The sequence below is a fragment of the Bison bison genome, unplaced genomic scaffold (assembly GCF_000754665.1).
Source record: "Bison bison bison isolate TAMUID 2011002044 unplaced genomic scaffold, Bison_UMD1.0 scf7180017861046, whole genome shotgun sequence".
NCBI lineage: Eukaryota > Metazoa > Chordata > Mammalia > Artiodactyla > Bovidae > Bison > Bison bison.
Genome location: NW_011491618.1, coordinates 2771598 through 2788116, shown reverse-complemented (window position 1 = coordinate 2788116; position 16519 = coordinate 2771598). Strand labels below are relative to the sequence as shown.

The following is a 16519-nucleotide window of genomic DNA, read 5'->3' as shown; positions in this document are numbered from 1 at the left end:
TATTACTCTATTACTGCACTATCACACTGTGGAACCCTGAAATCTGCATTTTAAACAAGGGCCTGGGTGATTCTACTGCACACTCACATTTGGGGATAAGCAGAGCAGAGGTTTCAACCCTGGCTGCATGCGAGAATCACCTGGGGGACTTTTTATTTTTTTTTTTAGTATTTATTTATTTGGCTGCACCAGTCTTAATTGCCTCATATGAGCTCTAGTTCCCTGACCAGAAATTGAACCCGGTCACCTGCATTGGGAGCAGAAGTCTTAACCACTGGACCACAAGGGAAGTCCCAACCTGGGGGACCTTTGAAGAATTCTGATGCCTGGACTCCTCCCCAGACCAGTGAAAACAATCTTTAGGGATGAGCTCCATACATTGGCCTTGTTAGAATCTCCACAGGTGATTGTCAGGTACAACCAGAATGTCTGGATTGGGTGGAGGGAGAGGAGGAAGGAGAAGGTTCCAGGAGAAGGGGGGAGGGAAGGGGGGGATGAGAGAGCACAGGAAATGAGGGATGGCCACAAGAGGAGGGGCTCCTCCATGTTGCACCTGCCGCTCGGAGAGGTCCAGGTTTACTGCGATCTCATATCTTCGGAGTCGGGTCAGGTAGTTGTGATGAGCAAACTCAGCTTCGAGCTCCCGCAGCTGCTCCTTGGTGAAGGCTGTCCGCTCCTTGCGGGCCTTGCTGGCGCCCTCTGGCTTCGCTCGATTCTCCTGGTTGTCTGGGGAGAAAGGACCCCAAACAGGAAGACATGAACCGCAGGGACCTTGATTCCCTTTCTTTTGTCTTCAAGCAGAGGCACAGCCTGTCGCTCTTATTTTTAAAGGATGCTGAGAAAGATCCCACCGTGTCGCTTTATCATCCCTTCTAATGTCTTAACCCTAAGAGAAATGGAAAGAATTTAGGATCCCAACCTCAAGTGCCCTGCCCCTCAAACAACTATTTTTAATTTCCAGAGTACAGGAAGCTGCCTTTGGCTGCTGAATGACCTCTACCACCTGAGCCACCCTCAACTTGACACTGGTAGTGGCTGTGAGCTTGTGGGGCAAGATGCTTTAAAACTGAGGTTCTCTGTCCTCGGGGAGATCAGCCCCATCTAGGAACTCATTTTGAATACAAATCCTTGGGCATCACCACACACACACCTGCTGAATGAAAAACTCTGGGAGTGGGACCCAGTGATCTGTTTTAACAAGGCTTCTGATGATTCAGACACGCAGTCAGGGTTACAAACCACTGCTCTAAGACCTGGCTTCTCAAAGGATGGTCTGGTGGCAGTAGCAGCAGAGCCTGGGCACTGACCAGACTTGCAAGATCTCCTGCTGCCCACCTCCCATCCTCAGATCTACTGAATCAGAATCTGGATTTTAGCACGATCCCCTTAGGAGTCAGGGCTTCCCTTGTGGCTCAGATGGTAAAGACTGCCTGCAATGCGGGAGACCCGGGTTCGATCCCTGGATGGGAAAGATCCCCTGGAGAAGGTCATGGCAACCCACTCCTGTATTCTTGCCTGGAGAATGCCATAGACAGAAGAGCCTGACAGGCTACAGTTCATGAGGTTGCAAAGAGTCAGGGACAAGACTGAGCGACTAACACTATTACTAACCTTAGGAGTTGTGTGCACATGTAAATTGAGAAGCGCTACTTTAAGTTTCTTCCTGGCTTCCAAGACCTACCCTAGCCCCTACCTTTGACACCAGGAGGGGCCCAGTCTGGGAAGTTCATTTATGAAGGAGGCTCTGGGTTAGACATAGCAGGGGCTCAGTCGCAGCTGCTAACAGGGGTGCAGGGACCAAGCACTTTAGGGATATCAGCCACTTAATCCGCACAGGAATTCAGCCAGGTGAGTTCTAGGACGAAACCCATTTTACAGACCAGAAAACTAAGCACAGAGAAGTGAAGTAAATTGTTCGTTTGGCCAGTGAGTGGAGGGGCTGGAATCCACTCAGGCAGTTTGACTCACACACTGTTGTAATGAAATACATGTAGGAGGGCTTTACAAACTGTTAAGTGCTGTATACATAGAAGGGACTGTATCGTGACCTCCCAGAGCAGGGTAAGAGACAGTGGTGGGTGGAGAGGCGTAAAGGAAGGAGACTGACACACCCACACAATGAACGACCAACGCGTGCCACGTGGCCGGGAAAGGGCTCCAGGAAAGGGCTCCAGGAAGCACGTTTTACGCAGGGCTCTAAAAATTAGAAGTCTTTCAACTCACTGTCCTTGTTTTACAGACTGGGAAGCTGGCCAAACTGCCAGACTGCCAAACCGGGTCGGGATACAGAGCCCCCTCGTCCACTCCGCGTTGCGTTGAGAACTTCAACCTGCCGGTTCTTTCTAGCGCTTTCCACGCAGTCCCTTGTATTTCAGTCGGCGAGTCCCCGCCAGGAGCCCGGGAGAAGGGCGGGGACATGCGGCTCAGGAACGGGGAGGCGAGCGGGACAGAGATGGGGGCGCCTCCCGCCCCGGACCGGCGTATGGAAGCGAAGCGGAGAAGGCGGAGGAGGGCCGCCTCTCGGGGTCCCCGCAGCCCCGATTCCTGGGCTCCCTGCAGCCCCGATGCCCGGCTGTCCGCGCCGGGTCCGGGTGGGCTGCCCACCCGCGCCCGGGGGCCGGGAAGGAAGGGGGCGACCTCTCCCGCCGGGCTGCCTGCCCGGACCTCTCCGGAAGCGGAGCGGGGGTTGGAGGGGAAGGACGCGCCGCCCGGCCGGGGTCCCCCAGGAGTCCTTAGCCTTGGCCGTCGCGGCCCAGGGAGGGAGGGGCGGTCATGGTCACGCCGCGGAGGGGGAGCGAGGCCGCGAAGCCTGGCGCGGTTCCCATCCGCTCCTGCCCGGGGGACTTAGTGTTTCCCAGTACTTTTCTTTCACATCAGCGGGTGTGTCAAACCCAGAGGACTTGCGCCGAGGTTTGCATCCTGGATCTTCTTGCTGGAGCCTCTCAGGAAGTCGCTTAACCTCCCTGGGCTTCAGCCTCTTTATCCAGAAATCTACCTCCCAGCGTTATTGGGAAGCCTGGACAAGCTGCTGTAGGTGGAAAATGCTTTTAAAACTTCAAAGCGCTGAAACGAATATATAGTATTCTTCTGATTCTTCGGTTCCTTGAGATGCCATTTGAGGGCCTGGGGTAATAGCAGCTGTCACTTCTTAAAGTCTTACCTGTGCTAAGATGCAGTCACGGCTTTAATCGTCCCCACATAACACTGGAAGGAGTAGGCAGTATTATTATCCCTTTATCTTTGTCATGTGGATTTGTGGGATAATTTGATTCATAGCTCTCTCTCCCCAGGGATGTAACTGCTTTTCTCACTTGCTACTGAACCCGGCACATAGGAGGTACTTGCTAAATGTTTGCTAAGTCCTTCTCAGTATACAGAGGCAGAAGCAACCTCAGAGAGGCCCGGGAACTTGGCTGGGTAGCTTTGGGGCAGCGGAACTGAGATTTGAATCCAGATCCAGCTGACGAGAGCCTGACGAGTGTCAGGTTCTGGTGGCTGGCTGGCTGTCTGGGGGCAGCTCTGTACATCTCCACCTCCAGCGCTCTCAGAAGCCTTGTCCTGGGTTGATGCTCACACTCCACCCTCCCCTTCTCCCAGGCCTGCTTAGGTGTGCATAGGTGCCCTATGGACACCTCTTCCCCAGTTATACCCATCCTATACACACATACAGAGTCCTGCACATAATCCTTCCTAGAGAGAAGAGGGGAGATCAGGAGCCGAGCCCTTTGTAGCTGGTCTTGGACTGGTTGGGGTGTGGAGGTGGCAACAACCAGGGCAAACCCTCCCTATCTATTCTCCTCTCTCATCTCTTATTATCCTGATTTGGGCACTGGGGCCTCAGGATAAGCTGGGAACCCAGTGTCTGAACCCGTATGTGAACCTCAAGGCAACATTCGGCTAAACAGGGTGGCACCGGGAGGACCTTTGTCCCTCATCAGCTTCCCACAGGCGCTAAGAACCCTTTAGAAATGTTAGAAATGACAAAAGGGCCAGAAGTATATCAAGTTAGCTATCGCGACCACTGTGATCAAAAGGCTGCTTCGAAGGTAAAATGAGATGGGAGACGTGTGTTAACACAGCACAGTGCATGGCATTCAGCTGAGACCCCTTTCAAAGAACCACCAGAAGAGGTTCTACTGGGATGATGCTGGAGAGGTAGCACAGGCAGAAGTAAAACATGGTGCTTCTCGGGACACCACGTCTCAAGAATCGTGCGAAAAGGACGCCTTTTCAATCTCTGGCCTTGTAACCGTTTTCCCTTCTCCCAGTACTTTTGCATATCTGTGCTCGAATCTGTGTCACTATTGCTTCCAGGCACAGTAACTAGAATTGATCTGCGTGAGGATCCACATCAGTCCTCCTGGTCCTGATTCTTCCCCAGGGCCAAAGGGCGCTTCTTCCATGACAGCAGAGGGAGGAGGCTGGCGTTCAGCAGGCTGCCTCTGTGTCTATGGAGGAGCCACGTGACCCCACCCCATCCTCTGCACACCCTCAGAGGGAGCAGGGCCATGATGGAATGGTCCAGAGTGCCCAGAGAAATGCAAACAGGATGTGTCTGTGTGATATTGTGGTTTCCACCATGAGGTTTTACACCATCCAAGGTAAATTATTTCATAAATAGCTGTCACGTTTGGCAGGCCTTCTTAAAGTCAGCAGACAGCTTTATCGGGACTAGAGGGAGGCTCAGACAGACGTTGGGGAATGTGCCTTTTTTGGAGTCCTGTATTCCTACTCCCCAACTCTCACAGCCATTTAACATAAATTTCTATCCAAGACCAGATAGATGGTCACATGCCCCACGTTCAAATAGCACATTGCAGTTGACAATTGACAATGGGTTTCTCTTCCCCAGAGATAAACTTCTGTTGGGCTTTCCTCTGTACTATAGAATCATAGAATAGCAGACCTAGAAGGGGACTTAGAGATGATCTGATGTGGCCTTTTTATGTTACAGGTTAAGGTAAGAAACTTGCCTAAAGACATACAGCAAGTTAGTGGCAGAAGTGGGCTTGGAACCCAGATTTCCTTGAGAGGAAGCTATTTCCTTGCCATTAGACTGCTTCCTATTAGATCCTCTTAATTATTCTGTGAAGTAGGTAAGGTATGCTGCTGCTGCCGCTGCTAAGTCGCTTCAGTCGTGTCCGACTCTGTGCGACCCCATAGACGGCAGCCCACCAGGCTTCCCCGTCCCTGGGATTCTCCAGGCAAGAACACTGGAGTGGTTTGCCATTTCCTTCTCTAATGCATGAAAGTGAAAAGTGAAAGTGAAGTCGCTCAGTCGTGTCCGACCCTTAGCAACCCCATGGACTGCAGCCTTCCAGGCTCCTCCATCCATGGGATTTTCCAGGCAAGAGTACTGGAGTGGGGTGCCATTGCCTTCTCCGGTAAGATATACATTAGACCATAGAACAAATGAGGAAATTGAGACCCAGAGATTAAATGGCTTGCCCAAAGTCCCCTGGGACCCGTCCAGGTTAGGTCACCCTGGGCTGCGGGGACAATGAGTATGGAGATGTGGTTACTCCAAGGATGGCAATCTGAATCTGTGTCCAGGTCGGCCTCCCAGGGACTTCCCTAGGTGAGACCTTGGCAAATCCTCTGAAAATGGTGCCTATAGTTTCCTGGGCTACACACCAGACCTTTAATGTGCTCATTAGCTGTGGTTTTGTTTTTTTTTAAATTTGACCACACTGTGAAGCATGTGGGATCTTAGTTCCCTGACCAGGGATTGAACCCACGCCCCCTGCATTGGAAGCATGGAGTCTTAACCACTGGACCACTGGGGAAATCCCCTGCTCATTAGTTTTGACACTTTCAGCTTCAGAGGGAGGAGTTAAAGCCCTCAAAATAGACAAGACCTGGATGGAACCATTCCCCAGATGCGTTTGCATCCAGACCTGTCTGGCTTCCTAGGACTGGCCCGCCTCTCTCTCTGGGCCCCGCCCCACCTCAATGTCTAGACCCTTTTCCTCTTCCATGGGGGCCTGAGGAGACATGGTAGGGCTCCCAGCTTCTTTGAGGAGCCCAGCAGTGGGCCTGGGGAATTTAGATTATGTTCTCTGGGATGGGAATGCCTAGGGGTAGAGTCATGTTTGCTGAGAGTCCCAGGTGGTGGTGGTGGGGCAGGCAGTGACGGTGGGCTTTGATGAGGGAAAGTGGAATGGACTGAGTGAGGAGTTGGGGTGTGGGGACCATGGAGGTTTGCAGCAGAGAATTGGAGGGGGGAGGGGCAGTGGAAATGAGAGGTAGGAGCTGCAGTGAGCTTCTGAGATGGTTGGGGAAGACACAGGCAGCGCTGGGCTTTGTGTTTATAAGTTCCAGATGTCGCCCTCAGCTGTCACCAAAGGAAGTGTAGGCTTTAGGACCCAGGCCCCGCTGCTCACACGGTTCCTTCATCATTGAATTCAAGGAAGATGGGAAAACATGAAATAGAAAAGGCTAGAGTGGGGGTGGGAGCTGAGAGGTGCCAGGGCAGCCTGATTCAGTGGGCAGAGTGGGCACTGAGGACGCTGGCTCTAGGGGTCTCCAGGGGCCTCAAGTCTTGCCCCTCAGAGGTGGGTATGGATTTGCAATCAGCGTGATGCTCAAGAGTCATGCTCATGACCCAGGTGACACTTACTGAGGTTGTCCATTTATTTTGTTATCACGTCCTTTCCTTTGTCTGTCAAACACCCTGCTTCTCTAGGGATTCATTCCTAAAACAGTCTCCATTTTTTCTTCTCTGTGCGAAAAAAATAAGAATGCCAGGATTGGGACTTCCCTGGTGGTCAAGTAGTTAACACTTCACCTCCCAATGCAAGAGATGGAGGTTTGATCCCTGGTCGGGGCACTAGGGTCCCATATGCCTTGTGACCAAAAGACCAAAACATAAAATAGAAGCAATATCGTAACAAATACAATAAAGACTTTAAATAACGGTCCACATGAAAAACAAACAAACAAACAAACAAACTCGAAAAAGAATGCAGAATCTCCTTGTGGCCAGAAGCAACACCCTATAGGAATGGAAAAGCTCTAGTGGCCAACAGACCCTGGACCCTGGGCTAGGGAAGCTCTGAGGTCCTGCCAAAGGGATTTATAACTGGAGCATTTGTGCCACTGCTAGAATCTTGTCCCCATTTCCTCTGTTTATGGGCCGAATCGTGTCCCCTCTATCAATTAATATTTTGACATTCTAACCCTCAGTACCTCCGAATGCGACTGTTTTGAGATAGGGTCTTTCAAGAGGTGATGAAGTTAAAATGAGGCTGTTAAGTACTTTCACAGAAGTACTTTCTGTACTTTAAGTACAGAGTACGAAAGTAGTTTAAATACTTTTGCTCAGTCGTGTCCGACTCTTTGCGACCCCGTGTTCTATACAGTCCATGGGGTTCTCCAGGCCAGAATACTGGAGTGGGTGGCTCTTCCCTTCTCCAGGAAGGCTGTTAGCGTGAGCCTTAATCCAATCTGACTTGTGTCTTCATAAGAAGAAATGAGGACACAGAGAATGACCACGCACAGAAGAATGACCAAGTGAGGACATGACAAGAAGGTGGCCATTTGCCAGCCAAAGAGAGAAGCCTCAGGAGAAACTGAACCTGCCAACATCTTGATCTTTGACTTCCAGTTTCCAGAACTGTGGGAAAATAAATGTCTATTGTTTAAGCTACCCAGTCTGTGGTATTTGTTATACCCAAGCGGGCCAAGATGCCCCCCACCTAACTCCCTACAGCTGTGCTTACCACTAAGGAGAGAGAGGGAACAAGGCTATGATGGGTACAAAGCTGATGCAAGACCATAGGGACCTCTCTGCAAATTAGAAAAAGGTGTGCTTTCCTCTAGACTGGTGAGCACAGCCACTTGTTCACGTGGCAGTTGGGCCCTTTAACTGCCCAGCCCAGAGCCCCCCTAAGTGCCTGACCATGGTGGGTCCCCTTTGCTGCTCAGCCATAGCAGCTCCCCTTGCTGGACCCAACCCCAGTGCCCTGTAGGGGATTCCTGTGAGTCAGCCCAGCCTGCATGTGGATGTTTACACATCTTTCTGACCCCAGCACTCACCCTGACCCTGTGCTGGTTTTATGATTGAAGTCTGGCTCTCTGCACACTTTTTCATGAGTGAGACTATAAAAGTCCTGATGCATTTTACAGAAGCACAGCACACATGGTGAAAACCCCATGCCAGGCGGTGGAGCCACTCTCAGAAAGTGAGAAAATGAATGAGTGAATGCCAGATTACAGTAGAGGCTATTGGCCAGACACACAGCTTCTGTGTACAAATGTTACAGTAGGTGCTAGTGATACTGCACAGGTGAATCAGATAGCATTCCAGCTATCTAGACACTTCTGTTTTAAGGAAAAAGGCCATTGTGTGCATCTATAACTCGATATAAGCCAACTGTGGTTTGATGCTAAAATAGAGTTGTCAACAGGGCATGCTCCACGTGTGTGGAGAGAGAGGTCACCAAAGGATTCTTGGACACTCAACAAACCAGGAAGAGAAGGAAATTACCTCAACATAATAAAGGCCATATATGAAAAGCCTGTAGCTAATATCATACTCAGTGGTGAAAAACTAAAATAGTTTTCTCTAACGTTAGGAAGTAGGCAAGGATGCCCATTCTTACTATTTCCATTTGATATAGTGCTGGAAGTCCTAGCCAGAGCAATCAGACAAGAAAAAGAAGTTAAGAGATATCTAAGTCAGAAAGAAAGAAGTAAAATGATCTCTCTTTGTAGATAGTACACTCTTGTATGTGGAAAACCCCAAAGATTCCACAAAAGCCTTTTAGAAGTAATACATTCATCAAGGTTGCAGGATACAGAATCAACATGCACAACTCAGTTGTGTTTCTATACACGAACAATAAACAATTCAAAAGGGAAATTAAGAAAATAATCCCATTCACAATACCATCAAAAAGAATAAAATACTTAGGAATAAATTTAACTAAGAAGGCAAAAGACTTGTACAATGAAAATTACAAAACATTGCTAAAAGAAATTAAAGACACAAATGAAAAGAAAGACATCCTGTGTTCATGGATTTTGAAAGGCAATATTGTTAAAATGTCCATACTACACAAAGTGATCTACAAACTCAGTGCAATCCCTACAAAAATCCCAATGGCATTTTTTGGCAAAACTAGAAAAAATCATCCTGAAATTCCTAGGAAATCTCAAAGAACCCTGAATAGCCAAAACAATTTTGAGAAAGAAAAACAAAGCTGGAGGCTTCCTGCTTCCTGATTTTCAAACACATTACAAAGCGACAGTAATCAAAACACTGTGATACCAGCATAAGAGGAGACACATACATCAATGGAACAGAATAGAGAGCCCAGAAGTAAGCCTTCACATAAATGATCAAATGATCTTCAACAAAGGTGCCAAGGCTACACAATGGGGAAGGAACAATCTTAAACAAACGGTGCTGGGAAAACAGGATCTCCACAAGCAAAAGGATAAAGTTGGATCTTTTCTGTACACCACACATAAAAATTAACTTAAAAATACATTAAAGGCCTAAAAATGCAAGACCTAAAAACTAGAAAACTCCTAGAAGAAAACATGGAGAGAATGGATTTGGCAATGATTTCTTGGATATGACACCAAAAGTATGGTCAACAAAAGCATTCTATAGGGAAAACAGTATAGTGGTTCCTCAAAAGATTAAAATAGTTACCATATGATCCAACAGTTCTACTTCTGAGTATATATACAAAAGAATTCACAGCAGGATCTTAAAGAGATTTGCACATCCACGTCCATTGCAGAATCATTGATAATAATCAAGAGGTGGAAGCAAACCAAGTGGCCATTACAGATGAATGAATAAAGAAAATGTGCATATACACACAGCAGAATATTATTCAGCCTTAAAAAAAATAAAGAAATTCTGTCATATGCTACAACACAGATAAGGCTTGAGGACACCGGGCTAAGTAAACTAAATCTATCATGAAAAGACAGATACTGCTTGATTCCACATATATGAGGTAAAAAGCTGAAACTCCAGTACTTTGGCCACCTCATGCCAAGAGTTGACTCATTGGAAAAGACTCTGATGCTGGGAGGGATTGGGGGCAGGAGGAGAAGGGGACGACAGAGGATGAAATGGCTGGATGGCATCACTGACTCGATGGACGTGAGTCTGAGTGAACTCCGGGAGTTGGTGGACAGGGAGGCCTGGCGTGCTGCAATTCATGGGGTCGCAAAGAGTCGGACACGACTGAGCAACTGAACTGAACTGAACTGAAAGTTCAAATTCTTAGAAACAGAAAGTAGAATGCTGGTTGCCAGGGCCTGGGGGGAGGGGTGGTGCAGGGAAGAGGGTAAAAGGAACTGTTTTTCAATGGATGTAGAATTTCATTGTATAAGATGAAAAAGTTCTAGAGATCTGTTGCACAATTTTATGTATATATATATATATATATATATAGTTAATGCTACTGAACCGCACACTTAAAAGTGGTTATGATGGTCAAGCTTACATGATATGTTTTTGATCATAATAAAGAAAAAACAGATTTCAAATATTAGATGTTTGATGGTAAGAAACCTCAGGAGAGCTCCTTTATGAAGGTGCAAACTGTATTTATAAAATCAGCCACAGTTTCTAGCGATACTGTCATTTGAAACTTCTAAACTGTTACTTTCATTGAAATGATGCCATGTACAAGTGGAATCATGAAGGAAGGATGGAAGGAGTGAAGGATCCTTGGAGTAGATGTCTTTCAAGCTGGATGTTAAAATAAGGCAGAAGGCTGTGGGAAGAGAAGGGTGTTTGAGGCAAGGGGAAGCAAGGGGAAGCACTGGACAAATCGGGGTGGTGGGGAGAAAAAGCAGGGTGCCTTTTCAAGGCAACTAAATTGGCTTGGTGGCTTCTTGAGTGGAGATAGAAGTGGAATGGGTGGGCTGTAGAGGGAAACCAGGTGGGAAAGAGGCCACTTTGTGGAGGGTTTTTCAACCTCAGGGGAAATTGAGAGTGTGCGTAGCTGGGCAGGGGCAGGGCAGGTGGACATCAGATCTTACAGGGGAGAAAACAGGGAAGGAGGAGCCCTGGGAGGCACACATGTTGGAGCTTCAGGAGTATGGGGTGGAGGACAAAGCAAGTCTGATGAAGACAGAATGACTGTGAGAGCATCAGCCAGCAGCGGGGATCCCAGGCACGGAGGCCCTCCCAGGCGGCCGATCAGATTCACCTGTTGCTGCCGGGCTGATCACACGCGACCTTCCCTTGAACCCCATCAGGAAATCACCATGAAATCCTTCATTCCCATAAATTAAAGATGACCATGGTAGCCATGACAGATTAGGGGGCAAACAGGAGTGGCAGCTGTCCTTGCCAGCAGGGGTCTTTAACGCTCCCTGGCCCCCTGGAGCGGGAGTGGTTAGGGCAAGTTAACATCACAACCAACTCCTAAATCAGCTTTGTGCAGTGAACCAACAGAAAGTTTCAGAGTGGGGTCCAGGGAGCCCCTCTTTCCTGACCATTTCCTTGAGCAACCAGCTCCACTTCCAGTAATGGCAAGTGATGGGAAAGCAGCTGGGACTAGCAGAGCTTTGAAGGAGATCGGTGAGCAGAGAACGTTCCTTTCGAAACGAACTTTCAGTAACTTTCTGTTACGGGACCCTTCCTGGCCAGGCCAACCAGCTTGGGACACGTTTACCAGACACGACTCACTCCCTCCCCCAGCTTCTCTGGTGAATCTCTGAGCTTCAGGCTCCTAATTGATGGCAACTGGATTTCAGGACCAACGATGATTTTAAGAAGTTTCCACATTTTATATCCCAGGCTCAGGAATTTCTGAGACAGCATGTTTGAAATGCTCAATTCCACTGTCCCCCCAAACAAAGGGCTATTTTTCAGATTCTATGTTCTGGAGACTAGTTCTGTAAAGACGGGCCTGATACCATTAACAACCACTATTATCGAACTCATGTGCAAGGCACAGGGTTCATCTCACGGATCACAGTGTTTAACCTTTGCAGGGACTCTATGTGGAAGGTGATACTGTTATAGTCCCATTTTACAGCTGGGGAGACAGAGGCTCCGAGAAATTAAGGACTTTCCCAACGTCAAGGAGTGGGAAGTGGCAGTGCCAACCCGCAACCTGTCTGCCTGATTGTGAAGCATAATGGAAAACACACTTCTGATCAGTGCTGGTTAACCTTCCAGAGATGGCCTAGCAGGGGCCGGGGCGAGACACTCACATTGAGTACAACATGCAAGGGGTGCCAAAAACCACAGTAATGAAGAGAAAGAATATTTTAACACAATGTTTAAAAAAATCAAAATTCTTACAAAAAGTCCATGATGAATAGGATATCAAAGTTTAAAATAGTCCAACCAGTGGATCAGGATTGATAGGGTGGGTGGGGTTCTTTGTTTTGTTTTTCAATATTTATTTTGGCTGTGCCAGGTCTTAGTTGGGACATGCAGGATCCAGTTCCCTGACCAGAGATCGAACCCCAGTCCCTTGCATTGAGAGTGTGGAGTCTTAGCCACTGGACCACCAGGGAAGTCCCAGGGTGGTGATTCTTTGTGGATTTGTCTCTTGTGATCTGAATTCCAGACTCCTGGAGTTAGTTGTGAGCCCTGCCCATCGCTTTCCCTTTTCTTTAGGTTCTTACAAAGCTGATCTTTCCTGCCTCTTTAATTAAATCCCAAAGGACGATGCAAGCCACTGGGGGATAAAGATTTCCATGTTGACCACAGAGTGTCTGGAACCCCAGAGAATGAATGAGAGTCAGCTAGCTGTGCCCTGCCTTGTGTGACTGCTGCTGCCAGTGCTGCTTCTGAGAGGACCTTGAGGGAGAGCTCAGAGCCCCTCCTGGGTGGGAACCTCTCCTGACCAGAAGTTGACTCTGTGAGAAGGGTGCCCTGGGGTGGCCAGCTGCTTGGCATGTGAGAAGCACCATCCACGGGCCACTCATCAAAAGGAAAGATGGTGCATTTGGGTCCAGCTGAAACATGGAATGACCTTGTCTAAGCCTGGCCCTTGGCTTTGTCCATGCCTTCCCAGTACCCTTGGCTCACAGCTCCCTGGAAAGTGTCTGGATGTAGCTGAGGTGGGTGTGGGCAGAGATTGAAGAGTTACAGTGGCAGGCGCTGTAGAGGGGCGAGCTCTTCAACTAGGCACAGCCAAGGAGCTGAGCGTTCCTTGGAGAGAAGAAGCAGAAAGTGTCCCATTCTCAGCAAATCTCCAGCCAGGCCTAGGAACAGTTCAGGGTTTAACTGGCTGAGAATTTAAAGAGCCCTCCTATTCATAGCATCCAAGAGGGCTATGTTTTGTTTTGCTTTGCTTTTAAATCAAAGAAATTATTGTTTTATTTATTGGTCTTGAAGCATGGCACCTGGGATCTTAGTTCCCTGACCAGGTATCAAACCCTTGCCCCCTGCAGGGGAAGCACGGGGTCTTAATCACTGGACCACCAGGGACTGTGGTTTTTATCATCCACTGTGAGCACACTGAGGGACTTCTTCAAGCATGGAGGCCAGATATTTCAAAATGAGGATTGTGTTTGAGATCTACTGAAGGGTGTGGGATTTGGGGTCTGAAGTCTGAGGTTTGAGCTTTCTTCTAGGGTGACCAACTGTCCTGGGGACACTGGACTTTCAATGCTAAAACCAGGAAAGTGCTGGGTACATTGGGATGAGTGGGTCACTCTCTTTTAACTCCATGTTAGCAGAACTCCTCTCAAGCTTTTCAGTCTCTTCTTTTCCATGAGTAAAGAATCGAGGCACTGATAAGACCTGATGGAGCAAACTCGAACCTGTGCGACTCAGAACTATTGTATGTTTCTTCCAGCACCTTGAACCCCTCAGTCATAGCACAGCGACTGCCAGTGGCATCTGCTGGCCTCCCCTTCCTCTCAGTTTGAGCTGTTTGGGGGCGAGAACACCTTATTCATCCCTGCAGCCCCAGGGCCTCTGCCAAAACTCGGCAAACAGAAGGTGCTCGGGAAATCTGGGCTACTTTTCAAGCACTTTGTAAACTAAAGCAGAGAGTGTTCTCTTTGGTTGGTCTTCTCATTCGCTGCCTGCCCCTCATTAGCCCCATGAAAACTTTTCTGTAGGTTCAGACAGATAGATGTACCCTAAGGGCAGCCGTTAGGAGGACATAGTCGGGCAGTAGGTGCAGGAGGCAAGGGCACTGTCTTGCTCTGGTCGAAATAGAGACGGCGAAGGAGACAAAAGGTGAATGGGTGGTGAGAGAAGTTGGGAGGTCCCATGGGGAGATGAGGAAAGAACAGTCCCCACCACCAGGAGGAGATGGACATTAACTGGGATCTGAACAAGCAGGTCAGCTCCATCCTCTGGCCTCTGATACTCCACCAGTGCTTACCCTCTGCTGCCTGCCTCTCTGACTCTCCCCAAGATTGGTGACTCCTCAGGAGGGCTCCTCTGAGGAGTGGCCTTTGGGAGATCACCCAGACCTTAGCAGGTTGTGCTGCCCCTCGGCCTGTGCACACAGCCCAGCAGGGCAGCGCATTCCTCACGGGCAGTCTGCCCCATACCTTAGCGTTTGCCTCTCGCATCCCTGCCCTATGTCTGCTTTGCTGCCTCTAGACTTCCAGAGACAGAGTCCTGGTTCTGTTTGATTGCCCAGGGTCCCAGCTTTGGTCCTAGCCCTCTGAGCCTTGGGGAGTAAGCTAACTCTCCTGGGGAGTAAGCCCGGGGGCTCTCGGGGCCATTTGGAACCGGCTGGGGCATACTGGGGAGAACTGTAACCCAGACGCAGTCCAGTTCAGAAAAGCCCCCTCCAGCCTTTGCCAACCTGTACCCGGAAGCTCCATCCCACCTGCCCTCCAAATCTTTGTGGATCCTGTTTCATTCTCTTTTCAGCACATCCTTCCTGGAACCCAGGAGAGGTGAGGACACAGACACAGCCCCTATCACCAGAGAATCCCAGAATTCTGAGCAGAAATACCTCCAAAGGTAACTGGTTTAAGTCTCCTGCCTTTGGGGAGGTTAGATCATATTATCCCCCATTCACATCAGGCTACCTAGGCTCAGAGAAGGCAAGCAACTTCCTCAAGGTCACACAGTAAAGGAACAGTCAGCTGTTCCTCAGCCACCTACCTGAATTCTCCTTTTTCCGTCTGGTTGACTTCTTCTCCGTCTCGTTGGCAGTGCTCCCAAGGACCTCATAGTCCTCGCCTGGGCCTCCCGTGGTGTCCACCAGGCCTGGGCTGTTGGCCCCTATCTCCTTGGAGCCCCCCACGGGGCCTGGGTTGAGCCTACGCCGGGCCTCCGAGACAGGGAAGTGCCAATCGGGGGGCTGTGGGAAGGCAGGGTGCTGCTCAGTGAAGCCTCGCTCCTCCCGGGGCAGGCTGTGTGGGGTGGCTGCCAGGCATGAGGCTGGGAAGTCGGGGTATGCAGCTGTCGCTGTCGCTGGGAAGTCTGGTTTCTGGTGGAAGGAGAATGGGGTTGGCGGGTAGTGGGGGAGCCCTGAGGCCCCAGTGCCTTCCGAGTGCGGGTTTCGAAGGCAGCCCCAGACGGGGGCTGGGGGGTGGGGACCCCTCATGCAGCTGCTGGCCGCTGGATCCATCTGCTGTCTGCTGCCCGCCTCAATCCTTTCAAAGTTTGGATTCTTACCCTTTTTATATTCAAATTGTTAAAAATGCAACAAAAAAAGATTTTTTTTCAACAGGAGGGCGAAAGTGTTCGATAGAAAATTTGCCCCAGGAACCAAAACAAAAACCAAAATGAAAATTGCTCCTCAGAGTACGCACACGTGTGGGTGGCCACACATGCGTGTGCCCACACCTATGTTGGATTTGGCTCTTGGCTTCCTGTTCCCCCTGACCCACCAGCCTGCCTAGTGGGGTCCCCTATACGTGTATTTGTCGCCGATGACACTAAACATTTTCACTGTCCCAGCCCAGACGCACCGGCTGATGAGGGCTTGTCCTGGAGCCCGCAGCAAATGCCTGCAAAGAGCTGGTCCAGGGCTGCTGAGACACACTTTTAAATCCTGCGGTGGGGAGAGAGTGACAAATTTCTGAAGTGAAATGTGAGAGAGGAGAGGGAGGGGTTAACCAGCACACACACGATCCCCTCCAACCAAAACCCGAGCAGGCAACTATTAATCATCAGAAACCTTATATGCACATCTAATGGGATTTGCAGATGGAGTCTTTTAAAGAAACATTGTCTGTTTTTTTTTTTTAAGGAAAGAGAGCAGCACACACACACTTTCTTTAATGTGCCTCCTATAACACTATGAAGTTATTTTATTGCACTGTTAACAAAATTCCCCAAGTCTTGGATTTGAAAAAAGCCTTAAGTCAGATCCAGAAACCATCAAGTGCCAAATTCCAGGGAGTGAAGCGGGGAATAAGTGCAAGAGACAAGTTTGCTGATTGCATTTGATTTAAAGGCCCTTCTACTGCTGCTTGCAAAAAGGAAGGTGGATTAAAAGCAATTTTTTTTTGCAAGTCTCAGTGGCCCACTACGGTCTGTAGTAGAAAGAGAGACACGCTCCAGAAAAAAAAGTATTTCTCTCGACCCACAGTGACATTCTCACTTTCTCAG

The 16519-nt window shown here is 49.1% G+C and overlaps 1 protein-coding gene across 2 annotated transcripts in view; it reads right to left on the bottom strand.

The window, feature by feature from the left end:
* Positions 1 to 15968, bottom strand: part of MEOX1 (mesenchyme homeobox 1) — an 18922-nt gene extending 2954 nt beyond the window's left edge. The window contains exons 1-2 of one of the 2 annotated variants that reach the window (XM_010832497.1): positions 15065 to 15968; positions 554 to 726 (exon numbers count right to left, since the gene is read on the bottom strand). In XM_010832497.1, the coding sequence (XP_010830799.1) occupies positions 554 to 726; positions 15065 to 15533 (642 nt within the window). In that variant the 5' untranslated portion in view covers positions 15534 to 15968. The remainder of the gene's footprint in view (positions 1 to 553; positions 727 to 15064) is intronic. The other variant, XM_010832498.1, reaches the window with a different exon arrangement.
* Positions 15969 to 16519: the final 551 nt, after the last annotated feature.